The 24,799-nt window shown below is 41.1% G+C and overlaps 1 protein-coding gene across 4 annotated transcripts in view; it reads left to right on the forward strand.

The window, feature by feature from the left end:
• APP (amyloid beta precursor protein) overlaps positions 1-24,799 on the forward strand; it is a 286,588-nt gene that overhangs the window by 143,733 nt on the left and 118,056 nt on the right. For all 4 annotated transcript variants that reach the window (XM_061194014.1, XM_061194013.1, XM_061194010.1 and 1 more), the window contains exon 6: positions 22,267-22,469. In XM_061194014.1, coding sequence (XP_061049997.1) covers positions 22,267-22,469 — 203 coding nt within the window. The remainder of the gene's footprint in view (positions 1-22,266; positions 22,470-24,799) is intronic.

Below are 24,799 nucleotides of genomic sequence, written 5' to 3' on the forward strand. Positions count from 1 at the left end.
ATTTCTCCAGCCCAAACTCTACTTGGATATTTCAAAGACATTTGAATTCTAATATGTCCAAAAGAGAGTTCATGATTCCCACCCTCCCTGCCCCTCCCGTGGTTCTCTCAAAGCTGTTTTAACTCAGTAGTGACCCCACACCCTCTCCTAGGAATTAGAGCTAAGACCCTGGGGCTCCTATTGTGCCTTCCACAAATCCCGTCGGTTCTGGATTCATGTACTTCTTTCCATCTTTTCCAATACAGTCCTAGTCTAAACTACCATTATTTCTGGAGTTACTGCAGTGTCCTATTCATTTACTGCTGCAGTTACTGCCGTATCCTATTCATTTCTGTTCCCATTGTCTCTCCCCTATGCACCCCACCCTTTTCCACTCACATACACCCTAAGCCATTCTCTATATGGCAGCCGGGATGTGGAGTGTATAGATAGATACATAGAGCCGATGATGGAACTTCCAAGATTAAGTTGTGTTAGTGGCTTTCCTTAAAAAACACCAATACACAGAGAAAATACAAGGAAGCCCTTTGTGGGAGGCTGAGGATGATGTTAACAATTACTGAACATGTTCTTTGTGCCAAGCCCTCATCCACGTTCTTGTTAGCATTAACCTCTCACCCAGCTTCTCCCTACCTCTCTCCCCACTGCTGACTCCACAGCACACAAGTCAACGTGGCAGGCTTTCCCCACCCCAAGGCTGATGAATCTCTCGATAATGTTTTCTTCCCCAGCTTTCTGGGTTTCTGTTGATCCTCAGCCTCAGCTTCTCAAAATGAATTCCCCTGACCGTTCCTTTCAAAACGCCCTCCTCCAATAGTCTCAGTCTTAGCAGCCTATTTATTGGGTCCTGACACTGATTTTACACCTTCTCTGTTTTATTTGCTTATTGCCTGTCTCTCCTCAATAGAATGGAAGCTTCCTGAGGGCAGGGACCTTATCCTTTTCTCATTTAGAGCCTCAGATGTAGCAGAGTATCTGGTCCACAGTCTCTATCCACTAACAGTTTTGACTGAACTTTTCTTATACTGTTGTTTTGAACATAGTAGAATGTCCTGATTAGGCTCTTTAATCGATACAAGAGAATACCGTCTCAGGGAATTTTTCACATCGATCTCTGAACTGGGAAGCAGCTTGAATTATGCTTGTAGGGTGTGAGGGGAAGCAGAGAGGAATGGCGTAATTAGACCTCAGAAGGCTAGATTCTATTTCTGGTTACATATGGTATCAAAGCAGAACCTATTAGCAATGCAGAAAGTAAGTGGCCATCTAGTCAGTTATCTGTGATCTTTCAAGAAGGGTAGCTCTTCAGTTTAAAAAAAAAAATATGTGCAGCACTGTTTACTTAATGGAATTATAAATATAGTGCCTCCCAAGTTTGTGTATTTGTGTCCCGAATATCTAGTCCTTTATTTCCAGCTGTCTGCTGGAGGTCTCTGCAATAGATTCTTATAGCATCTGAAATCCATCATGGTCAAAGCTGAACCCATTCGTTTGCATTCCTGGCCATCCATTCTTTCTGCTGTATCCTCTGTTACCATGAGTAACTGTTCTCCACCCAGTCTCTCCCTCTGGAGACATCAGCCTCATCTTCTCACTAACCCCCTCCATCCAGACGGTCACGAATTCTGTCGTGTTATTTTTTCACTTCCTGAGTGGTCCTCAGCTAGAATCCTCAAGAGCCTTCCCCCCCCACCACCTATTTGTCCAGCTCATACCTGTTGAAATGAAACTAATCTTGCCACTCTTCTGCTTAAAGCTTTTCTACTAAGCTCTGCATCACTGGTAGAATAAGGGCAAATTCCTTAGTCTGTAAAACGAGGTCCTTCCTAGTATATCCGAAGCCTGCATTCTGCTCACTTCCCGGTGTCCACTCCCAACCTTCAGCCCCACTGAGCCATTTACAGTTACTGCAGACACTTCATGTGTTTACAGCTGACATTCCCTGTTTCTGCAGTGCCCCTCTGCCATCGTCTTCTCTGCAGACACTTATTCATTCATCAGTTCCCAGTTCACCTGTAACCTCTTCAACCCATCCCTCCCAGGTCCCCTTAGCAGATAATCCATTACAGTTTATGTGCGCATCTCTTACAGCAGCACTTTATGCATTTTTACGTGTCCACCTCTGCAGGACTCTGAGCTGTGGTCAGCGATTGGAACTCTACAGGCATAATGCCTGAGAAAAATAGGTCTTCACAGATTTTTCTCTTAAATAATAAACCCCAAGGAAAAAATATATGAAAAGCAAATGATAATTTTAATTAAAGCATTTTCAAAACCTAATAGCAGGGCTTCCCTGGTGGCGCAGTGGTTGAGAACCTGCCTGCCAATGCAGGGAACACGGGATCGAGCCCTGGTCTGGGAAGATCCCACATGCCGCGGAGCAACTGGGCCCGTGAGCCGCAATTACTGAGCCTGCGCGTCTGGAGCCTGTGCTCCGCAACAAGAGAGGCCGCGACAGTGAGAGACCCGCGCACCGCGATGAAGAGTGGCTCCCGCTTGACACAACTGAGAAAGCCCTCGCACAGAAGCGAAGACCCAACACAGCCATAAATAAATTAAAATTAAAATTAAAATTAAAAAAAAAACTAATAGCATTAAAAAGGGAAAAAATATATATTATAAATATAAATTTAAGCCATAGTCTAATTAAGAGCAAATAGGTACAATATTTGGCTCCTACCATGTACTTGACATACATTAACTGGTCACAGCATCTCCTAAGATAGAGAATGGTATTATTCCATTTTAAAGGTGAAAAGACTAAGTCACAGCAGGGTAAGTCACTTGGCCACAGTCACACCAGAGTGATAGGTGGCTTCCAAAAATAATTACCATGCTGTACCTCCTCTCTACGACCCAGAGAACTAGAATATTCAGTTGACTGCAGTATGGTGCAGAATAATTTTTCCTTGAGAAAAGGAAAAATATTCACAAAAATGTTCTCAGCAGTTCAACCTAAAATATAATGCACTTACACATTAATTTCCTTGCGCTGTACCTTCTGCATATGTCATATTGTACAAGGAGTGGTGATACTTGATAGTTTGACTCTACAAATTTCTCAGATGTCAACTACAGATAATCTTTAAAGATATACTTACCAAGGCAAGGACGTGGGCTTGTTTGTTGGAAGAGGAAGAGAGTGGGCTCATTAACGGAAAATGAACTAAAAGTTTCATCTCTCCAAAACATGCTTTTCCTAAATATTCTGGCTCATCAAGGCTTTCATAATAGTGAAAAGTGAAAGCCAGGCTATACTTGGCTCTACCTTTTGTCTTTCCCCTATAATTTAAAATACTTATTTCAATAAATAAGTGCTAAGGATGTAATAATGAACAGTGCCGTCTGTTATACAGGAAAGGTGTTAAGAGAGTACACCCTGAGAGTTCTCATCACAAAGAAAAATTTTTTTTTCTATTTGATTTTGTATCTATATGAGAGGATGGGCGTGAATTGAATTTACTGTGGTCAGCACTTCAAAAATAAAATGAACACTTATTTCAAGCCCTCAGAACAAAGAGGCAAGGGAGCCTTGTGGCTTGTTTTCCCTTAGGCGTAAATGGCACTTTGTACCACCTGAGGATTGGTGTTAGATGTACAGGCAGACCTCAGAGGCATTGTGGGTTTGGTTTCAGACCACCACAGTAAAGCAAGTATAACAATAAAAGGAAGCACACAAATTTTTTGGTTCCCTGGTGCATATAAAAGTTATGTTTACACGATGCCGTAGTCTCTTAAGTGTGCAATCGCACTGTCTTAAAAAAATGTGCATACCTTAATTTAAAAATTCTTTATTGCTAAAAATGCTAACCGTCATCTGAATCTTCCACAAGCCATAATCTTTTTGCAATAGTAACATCAGAGATCACTGATCACCATTCACCATCACAAATATAATAATAATGAAAAGATTTTAAAAATTGTGAGAATTACCAAAATGTGACACAGAGACGTGAATTGAGCCAATGCTGTTGGAAAAATGGCACCGAGAGACTCGCTGCCACAAACCTTCAATTTGTGAAAAAATGCATTATCTACGAAGCACAATAAAACGAGGTATGCCTGCGTCTCTTTCTTCCTGGGAATCCCCCCCCTCCACCCAGCCCCAGGAATCTGGGGGCAGGACGAGGGATCCAGGCAGTTTCTGCTTGTGCTGGAGGGAGGAGGAGAGTTGCTTGTTATTGCTTCCCAAGTAGAACCGCTTATTTTTTCACAGGAGAGATGGTGGGGGGAGCCACAGAATCGGGGAGCTTCTCTCCTTTCTAAGGAGCAGGTACTTAACAAGGTGTCCCCAAAAGAAAGCTTAGGCTGGTGTCTTGCTCTGTGGCTTTTCTAAAGGGCTTTGTGGCCATTTTGTGCAGAAACCATCTATAGCTTTATATCAGTGCCCATGTATGTAGATCCAGTGGAAAAGGATGCTAGGCACGTTGCCTTTGCTGAAAGGGCACCTGTTCAGGGCATGTTCTCTTACTACTCTCTTTATTTATTTTTATTTCCTTTATTGAGGTATAGTTAATTTACATTGTTGTGTTAGTTTCAGGTGTGTAGTGAAGTGATTCAGTTATACATACACACGTATATATTCTTCTTAAGATTCCTTTCCATTATAGGTTATTACAAGATACTGAGTAGAATTCCCTGTGCTATACAGTAGGTCCTTGTTGTTTTTCTGTTTTATATATAGTAGTGTGTATATATTAATCCCAAACTCCTCATTTATCTCTCCCCGCCCCCATCCCCTTTGGTAATCAGAAGTTTGTTTTCCACGTCCGTGAGTCTATTTCTGTTTTTCTTACTACTCTCTTTAAAAATGTTAACAGTCCTCCAACTACCGACTCCAGTGTACCTTACCTAGCCTTCCTGTGTTCATTTTCTCCATAGCGGTTGTCACCTGGCATGTGCTGGGATAACATTTTTGCTTTGGTTTCTTATATTTCTACCTCTCGCCCCAGTAGAATATAAGTACCAGGAGGACAGGGAAGTTTATGTTCTATTCCCAGCAATAACTTCAGTGTCTGGAACAGACCCTGTGGAACCTAGTACCCACTCAAGTATGTTAGATGGCTAAAGATCATATATTTCCAACTCTTCACCCAAAATGTACACAGATCACCTATACTTACCAGCAACCTTAATCTTTGGATATGAGGAATTTGCTCATTCAAAGTTTTCTGGCATAGCATCTGAATAACCAAGATTTTGTTTCAGGTATCAAGATTTTAAAATGACTCTGAAAGTTTTTATCACCTTACGTGCTTCTCTTTAATCCTACTTGGTTCATGAAGCTGTCAGGAAAAGAACCTGCTTTTGATTATATATGGCTTTTCTTGCCTCCAAGATAGTCTTTTAAAAAGCGATTTAGCTTCTTACTATAATTATATTCCAAACTTAATATTTCTTAAGTCTTGCCAGAATAACATTTTCTCCCTTGCAACATATTTTTTATGATTTAAAGGTAAGACAGCAAGTGTACTAATAAGTACTTTAGACTATATCTTGAAAATCTAAGAACATTTTTCTACAGAGCCCAAATGATACCATCTCACCCACAAAATTAACAATACTTTTAAAATATCATCAGGTAGTCATATTTTCCCTAAACCTGAGGAATGACCTTCCCTGCTTGTTTTTCCACACCGTATCCCATGCAGGACCAGGCCTAGCATCTTACATCCTTAAATCTTAGGATTCAGAACAGCCCTGTTTATATCATGACATCGATGTACTAAAGAAGCTGTACCCGTCTTCCTAGAAACTGCCCATCCTTTGACTTGCCTTAGGTCCTAGAGGTATTATTTAGATTGTTTCTCTATTCCTGGAATATTTTTCTTTTGATGAGTGTGTACTGAGAAAATGAAGAAAAGATCAATTCCTTTTCAAATGTTCTAAACAAGTGCTGCTAGCTACACCAGACCTTGCTTTAATGCTTCTCTTATCTCTTTGCTGTTCTTGTTTTTTTAGACATTCACTAAATTAAGCAGGGTAACATTTAAAAGCTGGTATAAAGAAAAGTTGATTTTATGCTAAACTATCATTTTTATGGTCTTTCTTCCATTTTCTTTCATGTCTAGCATCTTACAGTGAATACCATTAGTTTTATTCTTGGAATTGGCAAGAACCTGAGTAGTTAATACACCCATGAATTTAACACTGGATTCTATAATCTTCTATTCATATCAGTGTGCCAAGTGATAATAGAATTCTGAAAATATAATCTGTAGCATAAGCGTTTTTTTAACTTTAAAGATTAAGTACTTTTGTATTCCCTCCCTTAAGATCTTTCCTAGAACTGCCTAACATCTGACTCTTTTACGTTTTCTTATAAAGAAAGTCAAACTCTTCATGTAATTGTCATAGATTATTTCAGTTCTGAGTGTTTTGGAGGACTATCTCCTTGGGATTTAGTCATGACATCATTCATTCATTTATACGCTTGAGCCACGTGCCATGCCAAGCACTGTGCCTGTGGCCTTGGCTTTATTTGTCTCTTATGTGATACTTGCTGTGGGTCAGGTGCTCTTCTAAGTGCATTGCAAGTTTTAACCCATTTGTTCCTCATCATACCCTATGAAGCTACCTGTTATAAGTTTGCCATTTACAGATGAGGATAAGGAGGCACAGAGGTTAAGTAATTTGCTCCTGGTCACAGAGCTGAGATTCAGATCCAGGCAGTCTGGCCCCAGAGTTCATACTTTGAACCACTCTGCCGTGCTGAAGAGCCTCGTCTCCTTGGAGCCTGCATTCTGCCCTCTCTGAAGAAGGCGAGAGGCAGGGATCACGTTGCTTCTGCTGTAGAATTTTAGAACTTGGACACCCTAGAGCCCGTGAGGCCTCTCTCTTTGTTTCCTTGTATCTCCTTTGTCCTCAGATCAGGACATAGCACAGCCTCCCACTCTTCCCATCTCCACCCCACCCCAGCCCACCCTCTATGCCAGGGGTCAGCAATATTTCTGTAAAGAGCCAGATAATAAATATTTGAGGCTCTGCAGGCCACATATGGTCTCTGTCACATATTTTTCTTTCTGTGTGTGTTTTTTTTTTTCCTTTTCATCTTATAACACTTTAAAAATGTGATAATCACCCTTAGCTCACAAGATGTCCAGGAACAAGTCACGGGCCGTAGTTTGCCACCCCCTGCTCCACGCCACAGCTCATTTGTCCTTCTTTGAGCACTCTGTGTTCTTGTCAGCTGATCTGTTTCAGGCACTCAGGTTTTCCTCTCCCCTCCACCACAGGACCTTTGCACATGTTCTACCCACTCTGCCTTTCGACAGCTGTCTTTAGCCTCTGGACTTCATTAATTTGGGGCTTTTTTTAGGCCACATTTCAGAGCCCTTCCTCGTGGATGCCTTGTTATACACCCCCAGATCTGTTCAGGTCTCATTTGTTTGGGTCTCCTAGCCCTCCATAATTGTTATCACAGTAGCAATTTTACGTTTATACAGGTGATGATATCATTGTCCTTTTGGCTGTTAGCCCACGTGAATTACCCTCGCGCCCCAGGGTATCTCTAGCTCCCAGCACGTGTCCCTAAGCAGGCCCCCAGCTCTGCTCTCATCTCCCTAGAGCCCACTCTCCACCCAGCAACCAGAGTCATCTTTAAAACAAATCAGATTTAGTCATTCCCATTGCATATAAATAAACGTGCTATTTCTGACCATAACCAGCATGGCCTTGATGGGTCATGCCCCACCTGTCTGTCCCTACCACCCTAACGTACGCTTCTTGCCCCTGCCTCACTCCCCGCAAGCTCACTGGCTCTTTGTTGTATTTTTTTTCATGATCGTGCTAAGCTTGCCCTTGCGTTCAGGGCCTTTGCACATTGTCTTACTCCTATCTTAGCCATCTGCCCACCTTGACTTTCAGCATTCCAAGTCTCGGTGCCCACGACCCTTTCTCAGTGGCCTTCCCCTGATCGTCCTATTTGAAATGCTCCCCCTACAGCCCCGCCCACACACACACATCTGTTATAGCCACTGGTTAACACATTAGCCTTTCTTTTCTCAATCAACTTCTTTGCATTTTTTTTTTTGTTATTTATTTGCTCATATTGTGCCTCCCCCGCTAAAATATGTTCCGAGAAAGCAGAGGCTTTGTCATGTTCACCCATCTACCCCCGGTGCCTGGAATAGCACCTGGCACTTGGTAAAACACAGTCAGCGCTGTTGATTGAATCACTGGTGTGTGGCATTGAGAGGCACTTAATGGAATGGTCGGATGGAGGGGCGAATTAGTGCATTACCCTTTTTTTTTTGCTGATTATCAATCGGTGCACATCTCTCTCAACTCAAATACTCAACTGTTCACTGACTAAAGAAAAAATACCTGAATACCTGGTCTCTGCAGTTGAGTATCCATCGCTGTTAAAACCCAAAGCCTGTGTGAAATTCCGTTGTGGTCAGGCTTAGGTACTTGTTATTCCTGGTTGTGCATTATTAGGATATCTCTCCTTCATCCTCACACCCACTTTTCACGTCCTACCAGCTCCAACACCTCTAGCTCACAAGAATCACTTTCCCCTTCGAATTTCTAAAGCATTTAGAATGAAGTACGTCTATTACTCAGTAATTAGTGTAGATTCTCTCTCCTGGAATAGGGATTCATTAAATGTGTAAGAATGATGATACATCCTAGTTTAGACTAAGGTTGTGACCTATCTAGCTCACCCCTAATGCCTGAATCATGAAGTTTTGGTGTCTCAATTTGGTCCTTATCTTCCTAAAGCAGGAGTCTGTGACCTGGGGTCCAGAGTAAGCTAGTGAATGGTCTGCAAGGAATGCCTTTAGCTGCAAGTAACAGAAACCCAGTCATTGGTGGTAGGAGCGCTGGGCTGGTGCAGTGATACAAAGGTGCCACCTTTTTGTATCTTTCCACCCCACCATCCTAAATCAGCTTCTGCATCCTAATGTTTATCACCTAACAATTGACAGCTGGCTGTTGCCCCTCCAGGCGGAGACCAAGTAGAAGAGCAGGGGGTAAAGGAACAAAAGTGCTCTGACCATCAGTAGGAATCTTCTCATCTGGAAAGTAAGAACCGTCCTGAAACCCCACCTAAAAGTCCAAGCAGGTGTCCTCTGGCATCTGATTATCCAGAAATATCTCGGTCACATGGCCTTCCCTGTCCCCAAGGGCATGGAGTGTTTGGTTTCTTACTTTCTCTGGTCAAAAAAGGGATGGAGAAAGGAGTTAAGAGTGGCTTTGGGGTAGCTTTCAAACAGTTTCTGCTGCAGAGCATTTTTCAGGAGAGATGAGTCAGATTCTCAGAGATCCTTTCATTGACAAATTAATAATACCCACTACCTAAGGAATGCCATCAAAACAACTATACTGAAATTCAGTAGACTGCTAAAATGGGGGTCAGTTTTAGATATTACCTATAGGTAACAGAGATTCTGACAGTACATTAAAGGTAGATAATTTTTTTTTTGTAATCATCAACATATGATGGATTGAATCCTATGAGCATCAAATTCATTTACGAAATATCTAAACTGATGAATTCATTTAGAGAATTAGTTACTTAACTAATTCAGTGAGGCCATGACTGAAGGAGCCATAGATTTGTAAGTATCATAATCTTCCCCTTTTTTGTGTGTTCAGCTCCTTATAATTTGTGCCCATAGGGGGTTGGGGGCTTGGAGTGGAGGTATATTTTTTCAGATTTGGAGGCCCGGAAGATAACAGTTTTATTAATTAACGAGCTCTTATTCTAGGCCAGTCGTGAGAGTATTTAAGAAGAGTGAGGCATTACAATAGCAGTGTCCTCTCCTTTTTAACCCTTTTTGCTGAACTGTAATGTACATAAAGAGAAGTATGCGTAACACAGGTGCACAGCTTGATGAATTTTCAAAACTGAACACAGCCAGATAGCTGACGCCCAGATCAAAACACAGCCTTGCCAGCCCCCAGAAGCCTCTCTCCTGTTTCCTCCTAGTCACTAAACTTCCCCTTGCCAACGTGTAACAACTCCTCTGAGTTCTATCAGTGGCGAGGAGTAACTGTTTTCATAGTTTATATAAATGGAATCAGGCGGTGTGTCTTGTGTCTTATATGTTTGGCTTCTAATGGTGCCTTTAGGTGGGAGAGAGAGTGGCTTTTTCTTACTTAGCTGTCCCCCGTCTTGAAACATTTACTCAGAACCAGGAAGAATATGCTTCCTACTTTCTCACATTTTCTGGCAGCTTCTAATTTTCCTAATTTAACAGCAATAATTTCAGAGATTGCTTTCCTCTGGGACAAACTGACTTATCCAGCCATTGTACCTTCCAGGCTAAACTGGCAGCACTAAGACCTAGGGAGGAATGGGTGGGAAAGAACTGTTTCCTTTTTTTAAAATTTTGCTTTATTTTCTTTCTCTATTTCCAACCCTGGGAGACTCTTTCTTCCCCGTTCTAGATCAACACGGAAGTGTCTGAGTGTCTTCCTGTTGAGACTTGCCCTTCTGGTCCTTACATTCTGGGAGCTGACAGCTGTTCTGTTTTCACTCTCCCCTCATCACTGCCGTAGTTCAGGTCTCGTGATTGTCCAATTCACATAAACCATGGGAATCAGCTGTCTCTCTGCCATTTCCTCTCCTTTGTCCTACAAAGCAGAAAAAACATCAGTCTTAACAGAGACGATGAAAGAATAAATATAGCTTTTTTAGAAAATGCAAATGGTGAATTGTTTTGCATACTTAAACAAAAAGGAATTAAAATGTGAATAAAAATCTTTGACTATCTCAAGGGACTATCAGGGAGGCAATGGCAAGTGGAATCAAGGTCATCCTTTACTTAGAAATACAAGAAGAGCTACCGTTGTGATGCAGTATAATCTTCACCAAACTAAAGTCTTGTGTGCTGACACATAAAATTTTATCATCAGTGATTTATTTCCTCAAAATAATGTCCCTTTGACCCTTTAACCTTCTTATTTAATTCAGATACTCCTGAGATGATGAGCATTTTCAGATAAGTTCCCTCATGCTTTAGAAGTATTTTTTATTATTGGAATTTAAAAGCTGTAAAAGCTGTCTGCTTTAAATTGACAGATGCTAAAATGTATGAGTGAATGAATATTCCACCGTGTTCTCAAGGGACTATTTTATTGTGACTTGTTTGTTTATAAGGAAATTGCTTTATGACGTTCAGCCTCACATCTCCATAAACTAGCCCTTCCTTGCATTTTCTTGCACTGTGATCACCTCTCTAAAACCGGCTCACCTTGGCCACATCACAGAACAAAGCTGTCCAGCAGTTGAAAAAAAGGTGGAAAATATTTTTTCCCCTTTCTGTGTTTCCAGTTATTTATGAAAACTGCAGCTGGAAGTTGTAATGTTGGCATGTTGCGCCTTCTTTGGGAAGATGCCACATCTTTAAGACATAACCGTGTGCTACTGTTTTAGTGGTGTCCAAATAGATAATTGAATTCGTGGACATCTAAATTTAATTCCAGAAATCAAAGCTATGGTAATAAGAACTGGACGCGAGTTCTCTTAGGCCAAGTAATTTAATTCCTCAGCCAGCTGAAATATTATGTGTCTCTGTTCCTTGTTATGATGCCAGTAAATTGCTCAGACAGATGCAGTGAGGGATGGTGGGCATCTATTTCACTCTTTTTCATGGCTCCACGCATACTAGAATGCAGATCACTTTAAACACAGCTGTTTTTATACACATGTTTTCTGTTTGGAGTTTTAAATGTAACATTCAAGTCATAAGAGAGATGTTTGGGGCCTAGGGTCGTGTTTTCACCATCCCACCTGGAAGCACAGTGCTGTCTTAACCCTGGCTCACATACCTGGACCCTGTCACTCCATCCGTGCTTCAGGACAGCATGCACGTGTCATGATTTAAGGAGAAGACTCATTGAATTTGATTTCTCTCCCTATTTTTACCTGAATTGTCCACTTAATTTGGATAGCTAAAGAATGTTGGTGTCTATGATTTGATTGAACACAGAAGAGAGCTCAAACACAAGAAATTGGCTGATGGCATGCACTAGGTCATCTTTATTTTATTCACTAGCAGTACAACATCAAGATTCTGTAGAAAAATAAAGAGGCAGTATCCTGGGTAAAATTGGCATCTAAGCAACTGTTGAGTTTAGGATTCTTTTGAGATGTTGCCTTAAGTGGTAGACTTTTGTGCAGGAATTCAGGCAATCAAGAAATCAATGATCGTACCCCATTTATCTCTAAGCAGATGAAGGCTTATACCATCTGATTATCAGTGCGAATGTTTCTCTTCCTCTTCTTACCTATTTTTCACGGTCTCATGGAAGTGTTAAAATAACTGGTTAGGGTTTTCTCTGTATTAACACTTCATTTGTTCAATTAATAATAATTTATCTATAAATAAGTTATTATTGATTTTACTCTGCCAAATAAGTTTCTCCTTATTCTCTTATTTAACCACATATTTCAACTGCTTTTGATGTGTCCATTTATTATCTGTAAGTCATATTTAGTCAGAATTTAAAAGGCATTCCACTTGGGGGATGGGGGGTTATACACAATTTTTTAGAACTTATAAAAGTCCTTTAAATTCTGAGTTAATCAGGGAATTCCTTTTTTTTTTAATACATCTTTATTGGAGTATAATTGCTTCACAATACTGTGTTAGTTTCTGTTGTACAACAAAGTGAATCAGCCATATGCATACGTATATCCCCATATCCCCTCCCTCTTGAGCCTCCCTCCCACCCTCCCTATCCCACCTCTCTAGGTCGTCGTAAAGGGAATTCTTTCTAGTGCTATATTCATCTTTTTACATATCTTTCTCTTTCTCACCCTCAGTACTTGTGGCTCTCCTGCCAGACTTTCAGTCTTTGAAAGCCTTTTGCCATCTTCCTTTCTGTCCCCGTACACCACGGAATCCTACCATTTTCTTTCCCTAACAGGTTTGAAATCTGATTTTCTGTACAATGCCGAACTCACACTAGCGTCCCAAGGCTCCAGGTTGTGGCTGACACAAACTCTCCAGATTCCTGTCATGTCTCCCAAACAATGAGCTTCTCCTTGTGGGCAAGAATCAACTCTGGGGTAAAATTTAAATGTCAACATGGCAGTTCTCAATCCTATCCTGTAGTGCTTCTTGTGAAATAGAACTGTGGCAGATGCTCTGGGGAGGTGAAGTCCTCCACCACATCTAGATCTTTTTCCCGTATTGATTCTGTGATCTGATCAAGAATGAAATATCTATTTCTCCTCTCCAGCCAGATGGCACATGAGATACTGTCACTGTTTTTTTTTGTTTTTTTTTTTAAAACATCTTTATTGAAGTATAATTGCTTTACAATGGTGTGTTAGCTTCTGCTTTATAACAAAGTGAATCAGTTATACATATACATATGTTCCCATATCTCGTCCCTCTTGCATCTCCCTCCCTCCCACCCTCCCTATCCCACCCCTCTAGGTGGTCACAAAGCGCCGAGCTGATCTCTCTGTGCTATGCGGCTGCTTCCCACTAGCTATCTATTTTACATTTGGTAGTGTATATATGTCCATGACACTCTCTCACCCTGTCACATCTCACCCCTCCCCCTCCCCATATCCTCAAGTCCATTCTCTAGTAGGTCTGTGTCTTTATTCCCATCTTGCCACTAGGTTCTTCATGACCTTTTTTTTTTTTTTTTTCCCTTAGATTCCATATATATGTGTTAGCATACTGTATTTCTTTTTCTCTTTCTGACTTACTTCACTCTGTATGACAGACTCTAACTCCATCCACCTCATTACAAATACCTCCATTTCATTTCTTTTTATGGCGAGTAATATTCCATTGTATATATGTGCCACATCTTCTTTATCCATTCATGCGTTGATGGACACCTAGGTTGCTTCCATGTCCTGGCTATTGTAAACAGAGCTGCAATGAATATTTTGGTACATGACTCTTTCTGAATTATGGTTTTCTCAGGGTATATGCCCAGTAGTGGGATTGCTGGGTCGTATGGTAGTTCTATTTTTAGTTTTTTAAGGAACCTCTATACTGTTCTCCATAGTGGCTGTATCAATTTACATTCCCACCAACAGTGCAAGAGTGTTCCCTTTTCTCCACACCCTCTCCAGCATTTATTGTTTCTAGATTTTTTGATGATGGCCATTCTGACCAGTGTGAGATGATACCTCATTGTAGTTTTGATTTGCATTTCTCTAATGATTAATGATGTTGAGCATTCTTTCATGTGTCTGTTGGCAATCTGTATATCTTCTTTGGAGAAATGTCTATTTAGGTCTTCTGCCCATTTTTGGATTGGGTTGTTCGTTTTTTTGTTATTGAGCTGCATGAGCTGCTTGTAAATCTTGGAGATTAATCCTTTGTCAGTTGCTTCATTTGCAAATATTTTCTCCCATTCTGAGGGTTGTCTTTTGGTCTTGTTTATGGTTTCCTTTGCTGTGCAAAAGCTTTTCAGTTTCATTAGGTTCCATTTGTTTATTTGTGTTTTTATTTCCATTTCTCTAGGACCTGGGTCAAAAAGGATCTTGCTGTCATTTATGTCATAGAGTGTTCTGCCTATGTTTTCCTCTAAGAGTTTGATAGTGTCTGGCCTTACACTTAGGTCTTTAATCCATTTTGAGTTTATTTTTGTGTATGGTGTCAGGGAGTGTTCTAATTTCATACTTTTACATGTACCTGTCCAATTTTCCCAGCACCACTTATTGAAGAGGCTGTCTTTTCTCCACTGTATATGCTTGCCTCCTTTATCAAAGATAAGGTGACCATATGTGCATGGGCTTATCTCTGGGCTTTCTATCCTGTTCCATTGATCTATATTTCTGTTTTTGTGCCAGTACCAAACTGTCTTGATTACTGTAGCTTTGTAATATAGTCTGAAGTGAGGGAGCCTGATTCCTCCAGCTCCATTTTTCGTTCTCAAGATTGCTTTGGCTATTCGGGGTCTTTTGTGTTTCCATACAAATTGTGAAATTTTTTGTTCTAGTTCTGTGAAAAATGCCAGTGGTAGTTTGATAGGGATTGCATTGAATCTGTAGATTGCTTTGGGTAGCAGAGTCATTTTCACAATGTTGATTCTTCCAATCCAAGAACATGGTATATCTCTCCATCTATTTGTATCATCTTTAATTTCTTTCATCAGTGTCCTATAATTTTCTGCATACAGGTCTTTTGTCTCCTTAGGTAGGTTTATTCCTAGATATTTTATTCTTTTTGTTGCAGTGGTAAACGGGAGTGTTTTCTTAATTTCACTTTCAGATTTTTCATCATTAGTATACAGGAATGCAAGAGATTTCTGTGCATTAATTTTGTATCCTGCTACTTTACCAAATTCATTGATTAGCTCTAGTAGTTTTCTGGTAGCATCTTTAGGATTCTCTATGTATAGTATCATGTCATCTGCAAACAGTGACAGCTTTACTTCTTCTTTCCCGATTTGGATTCCTTTTATTTCTTTTTCTTCTCTGATTGCTGTGGCTAACACTTCCAAAACCATGTTGAATAATAGTGGTGAGAGTGGGCAACCTTGTCTTGTTCCTGATCTTAGTGGAAATGGTTTCAGTTTTTCACCATTGAGGACAATGTTGGCTGTGGGTTTGTCATATACAGCCTTTATTATGTTGAGGAAAGTTCCCTCTATGCCTACTTTCTGCAGGACTTTTATCATAAATGGGTGTTGAATTTTGTCGAAAGCTTTCTCTGCATCTATTGAGATGATCATATGGTTTTTCTCCTTCAATTTGTTAATATGATGTATCACGTTGATTGATTTGCGTATATTGAAGAATCCTTGCATTCCTGGAATAAACCCCACTTGATCATGGTGTATAATCCTTTTAATGTGCTGTTGGATTCTGTTTGCTAGTATTTTGTTGAGGATTTTTGCATCTATGTTCATCAGTGATATTGGCCTGTAGTTTTCTTTCTTTGTGACATCTTTGTCTGGTTTTGGTATCAGGGTGATGGTGGCCTCGTAGAATGAGTTGGGGAGTGTTCCTCCCTCTGCAATATTTTGGAAGAGTTTGAGAAGGATAGGTGTTAGCTCGTCTCTAAATGTTTGATAGAATTCGCCTGTGAAGCCATCTGGTCCTGGGCTTTTGTGTGTTGGAAGATTTTTAATCACAGTTTCAATTTCAGTGCTTGTGATTGGTCTGTTCATATGTTCTATTTCTTCCTGGTTCAGTCTCGGCAGGTTGTGCATTTCTAAGAATCTGTCCATTTCTTCCAGGTTGTCCATTTTATTGGCATAGAGTTGTTTGTAGTAATCTCTCATGATCGTTTGTATTTCTGCAGTGTCAGTTGTTACTTCTCCTTTTTCACTTCTAATTCTATTAATTTGAGTCTTCTCCCTTTTTCTCTTGATGAGTCTGGCTAATGGTTTATCAATTTTGTTTATCTTCTCAAAGAACCAGCTTTTAGTTTTATTGATGTTTGCTATTGTTTCCTTCATTTCTTTTTCATTTATTTCTGATCTGATCTTTATGATTTCTTTCCTTCTGCTAGCTTTGGGGTTTTTTTGTTCTTCTTTCTCTAATTGCTTTAGGTGCAAGGTTAGGTTGTTTATTCGAGATGTTTCCTGTTTCTTGAGGTAGGATTGTATTGCTATAAACTTCCCTCTTAGAACTGCTTTTGCTGCATCCCATAGGTTTTGGATCGTCGTGTCTCCATTGTCATTTGTTTCTAGGTATTTTTTGATTTCCCCTTTGATTTCTTCAGTGATCACTTCGTTATTAAGTAGTGTATTGTGTAGCCTCCATGTGTTTGTATTTTTTACAGATCTTTTCCTGTAATTGATATCTAGTCTCATAGCGTTGTGGTCGGAAAAGATACTTGATACGATTTCAGTTTTTTTAAATTTACCAAGGCTTGATTTGTGACCCAAGATATGATCTGTCCTGGAGAATGTTCCATGAGCACTTGAGAAAAATGTGTATTCTGTTGTTTTTGGGTGGAATGTCCTATAAATATCAATTAAGTCCATCTTGTTTAATGTATCATTTAAAGCTTGTGTTTCCTTATTTATTTTCATTTTGGATGATCTGTCCATTGGTGAAAGTGGGGTGTTAAAGTCCCCTACTATGATTGTGTTACTGTTGATTTCCCCTTTTATGGCTGTTAGTATTTGCCTTATGTATTGAGGTGCTCCTATGCTGGGTGCATAAATATTTACAGTTGTTATACCTTCCTCTTGGATCGATCCCTTGATCATTATATAGTGTCCTTCTTTGTCTCTTGTAATAGTCTTTATTTTAAAGTCTATTTTGTCTGATATGAGAATTGCTACTCCAGCTTTCTTGGGATTTCCATTTGCATGGAATATCTTTTTCCATCCCCTCACTTTCAGTCTGTATGTGTCTCTAGGTCTGAAGTGGGTCTCTTGTAGACAGCATATATATGGGTCTTGTTTTTGTATCCATTCAGCCAGTCTGTGTCTTTTGGTGGGAGCATTTAATCCATTTACATTTAAGGTAATTATCGATATGTATGTTCCTATTCCCATTTTCTTAAATGTTTTGGGTTTGTTATTGTAGGTGCTTTCCTTCTCTTGTGTTTCTTGCCTAGAGAAGTTCCTTTAGCATTTGTTGTAAAGCTGGTTTGGTGGTGCTGAACTCTCTCAGCTTTTGCTTGTCTGTAAAGGTTTTAATTTCTCCATCAAATCTGAATGAGATCCTTGCTGGGTAGAGTAATCTTGGTTGTAGGTTTTTCTCCTTCATCACTTTAAGTATATCCTGCCACTCCCTTCTGGCTTGCAGAGTTTCTGCTGAAAGATCAGCTGTTAACCTTATGGGGATGCCCTTGTGTGTTATTTGTTGTTTTTCCCTTGCTGCTTTTAATATGTTTTCTTTATATTTAATTTTTGATAGTTTGATTAATATGTGTCTTGGTGTGTTTCTCCTTGGATTTATCCTGTATGGGACTCTCTGTGCTTCCAGGACTTGATTAACTATTTCCTTTCCCATATTAGGGAAGTTTTCAACTATAATCTCTTCAAATATTTTCTCAGTCCCTTTCTTTTTCTCTTCTTCTTCTGGGACCCCTATAATTCGAATGTTGGTGTGTTTAATGTTGTCCCAGAGGTTTCTGAGACTGTCCTCAGTTCTTTTCATTCTTTTTTCTTTATTCTGCTCTGCAGTAGTTATTTCCACCATTTTATCTTCCAGGTCACTTATCCGTTCTTCTGCCTCAGTTATTCTGCTATTGATCCCATCTAGAGTATTTTTAATTTCATTTATTGTGCTTGTCATCGTTGCTTGGTTCCTCTTTAGTTCTTCTACGTCCTTGTTAAATGTCTCTTGCATTTTGTGTATTCTGTTTCCAAGATTTTGGATCATCCTTACTATCATTATTCTGAATTCTTTTTCAGGTAGACTACCTATTTCCTCTTCATTTGTTAGGTCTGGTGTGTTTTGACCCTGCTCCTTCATCTGCTGTGTGTTTTTCTGTCTTCTCATTTTGCTTATCTTACTGTGTTTGGGGTCTCCTTTTCACAGGCTGCAGGTTCGTAGTTCCCGTTGTTTTTGGTATCTGTCCCCAGTGGCTAAGGTTGGTTCAGTGGGTTGTGTAGGTTTCCTGGTGGAGGGAACTAGTCCCTGTGTTCTGGTGGATGAGGCTGGATGTTGTCTTTCTGGTGGGCTCGTCCACATCTGGTGGTGTGTTTTGGGGTGTCTGTGGCCTTATTCTGATTTTAGGCAGCCTCTCTGTTAATGGATGGGGCTGTGTTCCTGTCTTGCTAGTTGTTTGGCATAGGGTGTCCAGCACTGTAGCTTGCTGGTCGTTGAGTGAAGCTGGGTCTTGATGGTGAGATGGAGATCTCTGAGAGATTTTCGCTGTTTGGTATTACGTGAAGCTGGGAGGTCTCTTGTGGACCAGTGTCCTGAAGTTGGCTCTCCCACCTCAGAGGCACAGCCCTGATGCCTGGCTGGAGCACCAAGAGCCTTTCATCCACACGGCTCAGAATAAAAGGGAGAGAAAATGGAAAGAAAGAAAGAAAGAGGATAAAATAAAATAAAATAAAGCAATTATAATAAAAAATAAGAAAAAAAATTATTAAGAATAAATTTATTGAGAAAAAATTTTTTTTAATTTTTAAAAATAGATTTATTATTTTTTATAATAAAAATAAGAAAAAAATTATTTAAAAATTTATTAAGAAAAAAATTTTTTTAAATAAAAAATATGAAAAAACTTATTTTAAAAAATTTTTTTTAATTTTTTAAAAATAGAAAATAAGGAAAAAATTATTAAGAAAACATTTATTAGGGAAAAAGAAATTTTTTAAGTAAAAAAAAAAAAAAAAAAAAGGACGGACCTAACCCTAGGACTAACGGTGAGAGCAAAGCTATACAGACAAAATCTCACCCAGAAGCATACACATATACACTCACAAAAAAAGGAAAAGGGGAAAAGTTAATATATCCTGCTCCCAAAGTCCACCTCCTAAATTTGGGATGATTCGTTGTCTATTCAGGTATTCAGCAGATGCAGGCACATCAAGTTGTTTGTGGAGCTTTAATCCGCTGCTTCTGAGGCTGCTGGGAGAGATTTCCCTTTCTCTTCTTTGTTCGCACAGCTCCCGGGGTTCAGCTTTGGATTTGGACCCGCCTCTACATGTAGGTCGCCTGAGGGCGTGTGTTCCCCGCCCAGACAGAACGGGGTTAAAGGAGCAGCTGATTCGGGGGCTCTGGCTCAGTCAGGCCGGGGGGAGGGAGCGGTACGGAGGAGGCGGGGCGAGCCTGCGGCGGCAGAGGCCGGCGTGACGTTGCAGCAGCCTGAGGCGCGCCGTGCGCTCTCCCGGGGAAGTTGTCCCCGGATTACGGGAGCCTGGCCGTGGCGGGCTGCACAGGCTCCCGGGAGGGGCGGCGTGGAGAATGACCTGTGCTCGCCCACAGGCTTTTTGGTGGCGGCAGCAGCAGCCTTAGCGTCTCATGCCTGTCTCTGGTGTCCGCGCTGATAGCCGCGGCTCGCGCCCGTCTCTGGAGTTCGTTTAAACGGCGCTCTGAATCCCCTCTCCTTGCGCGCCGCGAAACAAAGAGGCAAGAAAAAGTCTCTTGCCTCTTCGGCAGCTGCAGACTTTTTCTTGGGCTCCCTCCCGGCCAGCTGTGGTGCGCTAGCCCCTTCAGGCTGTGTTCACGCAGCCAACCCCAGTCCTCTCCCCGGGATCCAACCGAAGCCTGAGCCTCAGCTCCCAGCCCCCGCCCGCCCCGGCGGCTGAGCAGACAAGCCTCTCGGGCTGGTGAGTGCTGCTCGGCGCCGAACCTCTGTGCGGGAATCTCTCCGTTTTTCCCTCTGCGTCCCTGTTGCTGTGGAATCCGCGCTGATAGCTACGGCTCGCGCCCGTCTCTGGAGCTCGTTTAGGCGGCGCTCTGAATCCCCTCTCCTTGCGCGCCGCGAAACAAAGAGGCAAGAAAAAGTCTCTTGCCTCTTCGGCAGCTGCAGTCTTTTTCCCGGACTCCCTCCCGGCTAGCACCGAAGCCCGAGCCTCAGCTCCCAGCCCCCGCCCGCCCCGGCGGGTGAGCAGACAAGCCTCTCGGGCTGGTGAGTGCTGGTCGGCACCGCTCCTCTGTGCGGGAATCTCTCCGCTTTACCCTCCACACCCCTGTGGCTGCGCTCTCCTCCGTGGCTCCGAAGCTTCCCCCCTCTGCCACCCGCAGTCTCTGCCCGCGAAGGGGCTTCCTAGTGTGTGGAAACCTTTCCTCCTTCACAGCTCCCTCCCACTGGTGCAGGTCCCGTTCCTATTCTTTTGTCTCTGTTATTTCTTTTTTCTTTTGCCCTACCCAAGTACGTGGGGATTTTCTTGCCTTTTGGGAGGTCTGACGTCTTCTGCCAGCGTTCAGTGGGTGTTCTGTAGGAGCAGTTCCACGTGTAGATGTATTTCTCATGTATCTGTGGGAAGGAAGGTGATCTCCGCGTCTTACTCTTCCGCCATCTTCACTGTCACTGTTTAACACTTAGGTTCCTGTCTTCATTTGTCATCTTCCAGATGCTCTTGACCATGTCTGTACTGGCAGGTATATGACTGCCACAAGGATATCTTACTTGGACTTTCTGATTTTGTTCTAGACATACTCTTCTTTGGCCATCCAAATTTGCTGATTTATTACTTACCACTGATTAAGTATATACATGTTTAATGCCATAAATATTATTTCTGATCCCCTTCCCAATTATACTGTGACTTACTGCCTATCTGTTACCACTATTCTCAGTGTTGCATATTTCAGTGGTTCTCAGAATATTGTCCCCCAACCATCAGTATCAGCATCACCGGGGAAATTGTTAGAAAGGCAAATTCTCAGGCCCTGTCCCACCACTGATTCAGAAATCTGGGGGTGGCACCTGGTGATCTGTGTTTTCATAAGCCTTTCAGGTGCATCCTTTTGATGCTCACTGAAATTTGGGAACCAAAGAGATATCTGATATTCTAGAAAGCTTACACAACTAGCAAAAGGGAGCATAGGTGTAGTTTCAGTAGGCATCCCTGACCATTGAGCTTACAGGCTTATTTAAGCCAATTACTTCTTCCCCTTTCATTTCCAGTTTAAACTTTCAATAGTAATTTTGAACGAATTTCCACCTCCCCTTATTGAATATCTACTCTGCAGGTGCTGTGGGGTATTTTCACCTACAGGAGGAGAAGTAATCCCAGTAACACAGTAAACTTTGTTTTGGTCTCCCCCACCCCAGCCTTTTTAATAGACTTTATTTTTTAGAGCAGTTTTAGGGTTAGAAAAAATTTGAACAGGAAGTACAGAGAGCTCTCCCCACCGCATTATTAACATTTTGCATTAGCATTGCATGCTTGAACCAATATTGATACATTATTATTAAAGTAAAGTAAAGTTTACATTAGAGCTCACTCTTTGTATTGTACAGTTCTTAGGGTTTCGACAAATGCATGATGTTGTATATGCACTGTATCAGTGGATATCCACTGATGCAGTATCTTACAGAATAGTTTCACTGCCCTAAAAATCCCCTGGGCTCTGCCTATTCATCCCTTCCTTCCTACCCCGAACTCCTAGCAACCACTGGTCTTTTTATGGTCTCCATAACTTTGCCTTTTCCAGAATGTCATACAGTTGGAAGCCGGGTATCCTCTTCTTTGCAACTGCAGAAACTAAGAAGAGCTGTGCTCAGGGGTAAAAAGTTGCAGATATACTGAGCTGGAATTCATTTCTGACCTGCTGGCTTCAAACCTTGTGTGTGTTTTTATTCAATGTCAGGTTTCCTCTCAGATGTCCAAAATTCCTCGTCATTGATTTTTTTTTTTTTTTCCTCTCCTGAAATTTGTTTAAATGACTATCATTGTTATTTCTCTTTCCTGCTCCAGTGAAGACAAAGTCGTGGAAGTAGCAGAGGAGGAAGAAGTGGCTGATATTGAGGAAGAGGAAGCCGAGGATGATGAGGATGAAGAGGATGGTGATGAGGTAGAGGAAGAGGCTGAGGAACCCTATGAAGAGGCCACAGAGAGGACCACCAGCATCGCCACCACCACGACCACCACCACGGAGTCTGTGGAAGAGGTGGTCCGAGGTAATCCACTGTTTACTTGGATTTTCTTTCTCGGGGAAAAGGAAAGCATCACACCAGAGTTTGAAATTACTATCCACCCTACCACCATTGCGTCCCCCAGCCAAAAAATAAAAATTCATGATAACAAGTTGTCTTGTGCTTGTTGAACTCTTTTTGATTGAACAAGCAGTCTAACAATTTCAAATTAACGTGACATCCTGATTTTACAGTCTGTTCTGTGCCTTGTGTATGCTACTTGGTACACTGTTCTGTAAAACTCCACCTAACTGGGGGCCATGTCATTTGACAAAGGCTGAGTTAGGCAACCTCCTTGGTATTCTCCTGACAGTGGGTGTTTATTACACTCCATTGTATGTTGCCTCTTTCACATCTAGAGTGTGAGGTCCTTGATGTCAAAGACTGGATTTTACTTAATATGATGCAGAGTGCCTGCCTTATAGAAACTTTTCAGTAAATCTTGGTTGAATGAGTAGTTGCAATTAGATTTCGTTAAAGCAAAAGAAGGCTATTTGGTGAGTATCACATTATGTTTTGCTGTGAAATTTAACTTGGATGACTTGTGTTGCCTTTACAGTATTTTACTGGGGGAAGTGACAGTGAGAGGTAGATGCAGTGTTACTATCTTAGGCTTTCTTTTTCTGTTTCATTAATGCTCCTATTGGAAATGTTGTAAACAGAATGAACTAAAAGACTTCCTTTTTGTCTCCATGAAATAAAAGCAAGCATTCAGTTTACATTAAACAACCAAAGCTAGTGAATTGTTGAGTTGCCTTTCTTAAAGCGTATGCATTTGTTTTGCAAATAGTAAAAGATGGTCCTAGTATTAGATTGAATGAGTGTGGATAGAATTATTGTTTTAATGTGTTGCAAATACTTTTAAAGTCCATCCACAAATGCTACAACATTGTAGGTCTTTTTCTCACTTTTATTAAAGTAAAATGATTTCTGCTCTGCTGTTAAATTGGAGTTTAAAATGGGCTACTTTTTTGCCTCAAGTAGGTTCCTGATGATCATTGTAGTATCTTCTTCCCTTCACTGCATTTTTTATAACTTTATTGAGGTATAATTTACATATAAAATTCATTCACTTTAAGTGTATAGGTGTATAATTCAATGGCATTAATAAATTTACCAAATTGTGAAACCATCACCATAATCCAATCTTAGAACATCTTCGTCATCCCAGTACGAGCCCTCACACCCATTCACAGTTAATCCTTGCTCTCTCTGCCAGCCCCCAGCGACCATTAATCTACTTTATGTCTCTACAGATTTGCCTTTTCTAGGCATTTCATATAAGTGGGGTCATACATAGTTATTTGTGTCTGGCTTCTTTCAGTTACACAGTAGTTTCGAAGTTCTGCATTTCTTTAACTTGTAGCTTTTTTTTTTTTTTAAATAAATTTATTTATTTATTTTTGGCTGCATTGGGTCTTCACTGCTGTGCGTGAGCTTTCTTTAGTTGCAGTGAGCGGGGGCCACTCTTCGTTGCATTGTGCGGGCTTCAGTAGTTGTGGCACGTGGGCCCAGCAGTTGTGGCTTGCACGCTCTAGAGCGCAGGCTCAGCAGTTGTGGCGCACGGGCTTAGCTGCTCTGCGGCACGTGGGATCTTCCCGGACCAGGGCTTGAACCCGTGTCCCCTGCCTTGGCAGGCGGATTCCCAACCACTGTGCCACCAGGGAAGCCCTAACTTGCAGCTTTTAAAACTGAGATTATTCTGAGTTGAACACTCACGGTTAGCTTAAAATCCACTGAAGGTATCACATATTCTTTTAAAATATACATATAGTACCAGATAGATTGTTTAACTTTATCATTCCCTACGTAATGACAACTTCTTATCCAATTTAGCATGTAGAGTAGATACACATTTAAGTAAATGCACATTTTGTTGGAGGCACTGTTTTTCAGGGTGTTTTTCGTGTACCTCTTAGGACCATTTGTGGCAGATCTGGCTACATGAACTTGTTAGTTTCTATTTTCCTAGCAGGGAAAGACGTATTTTACAGGGCTGCTGCTTCTTGAAACCTAAAAGTTGTGTGACTACAAATTACAGCAGCTAGTGTTCTGCTGTGGGACTCAAGTTCTTATGCTCTCCATCAAGATAGCTGTTTGCATAATAATTGTTGTCCACTTGTTCAACATCCATTTCTGGAGTACCTCTTTGGAATGAGCCATTTTGCTGGGCTCAGTGGATCAATCATACGATGAGAATACACAGGATCGCTGACCCTCATGGATGTTAAAGTCTAGTAGGAAACATAAGTCAAAGAAATACAAAGTGTGCTGTAAAAACACTACGAGCCCAGAGCCTACTTCAAAGAATAGGA

The sequence above is a fragment of the Eubalaena glacialis genome, chromosome 6, assembly GCF_028564815.1.
Source record: "Eubalaena glacialis isolate mEubGla1 chromosome 6, mEubGla1.1.hap2.+ XY, whole genome shotgun sequence".
Taxonomy (NCBI): domain Eukaryota; kingdom Metazoa; phylum Chordata; class Mammalia; order Artiodactyla; family Balaenidae; genus Eubalaena; species Eubalaena glacialis.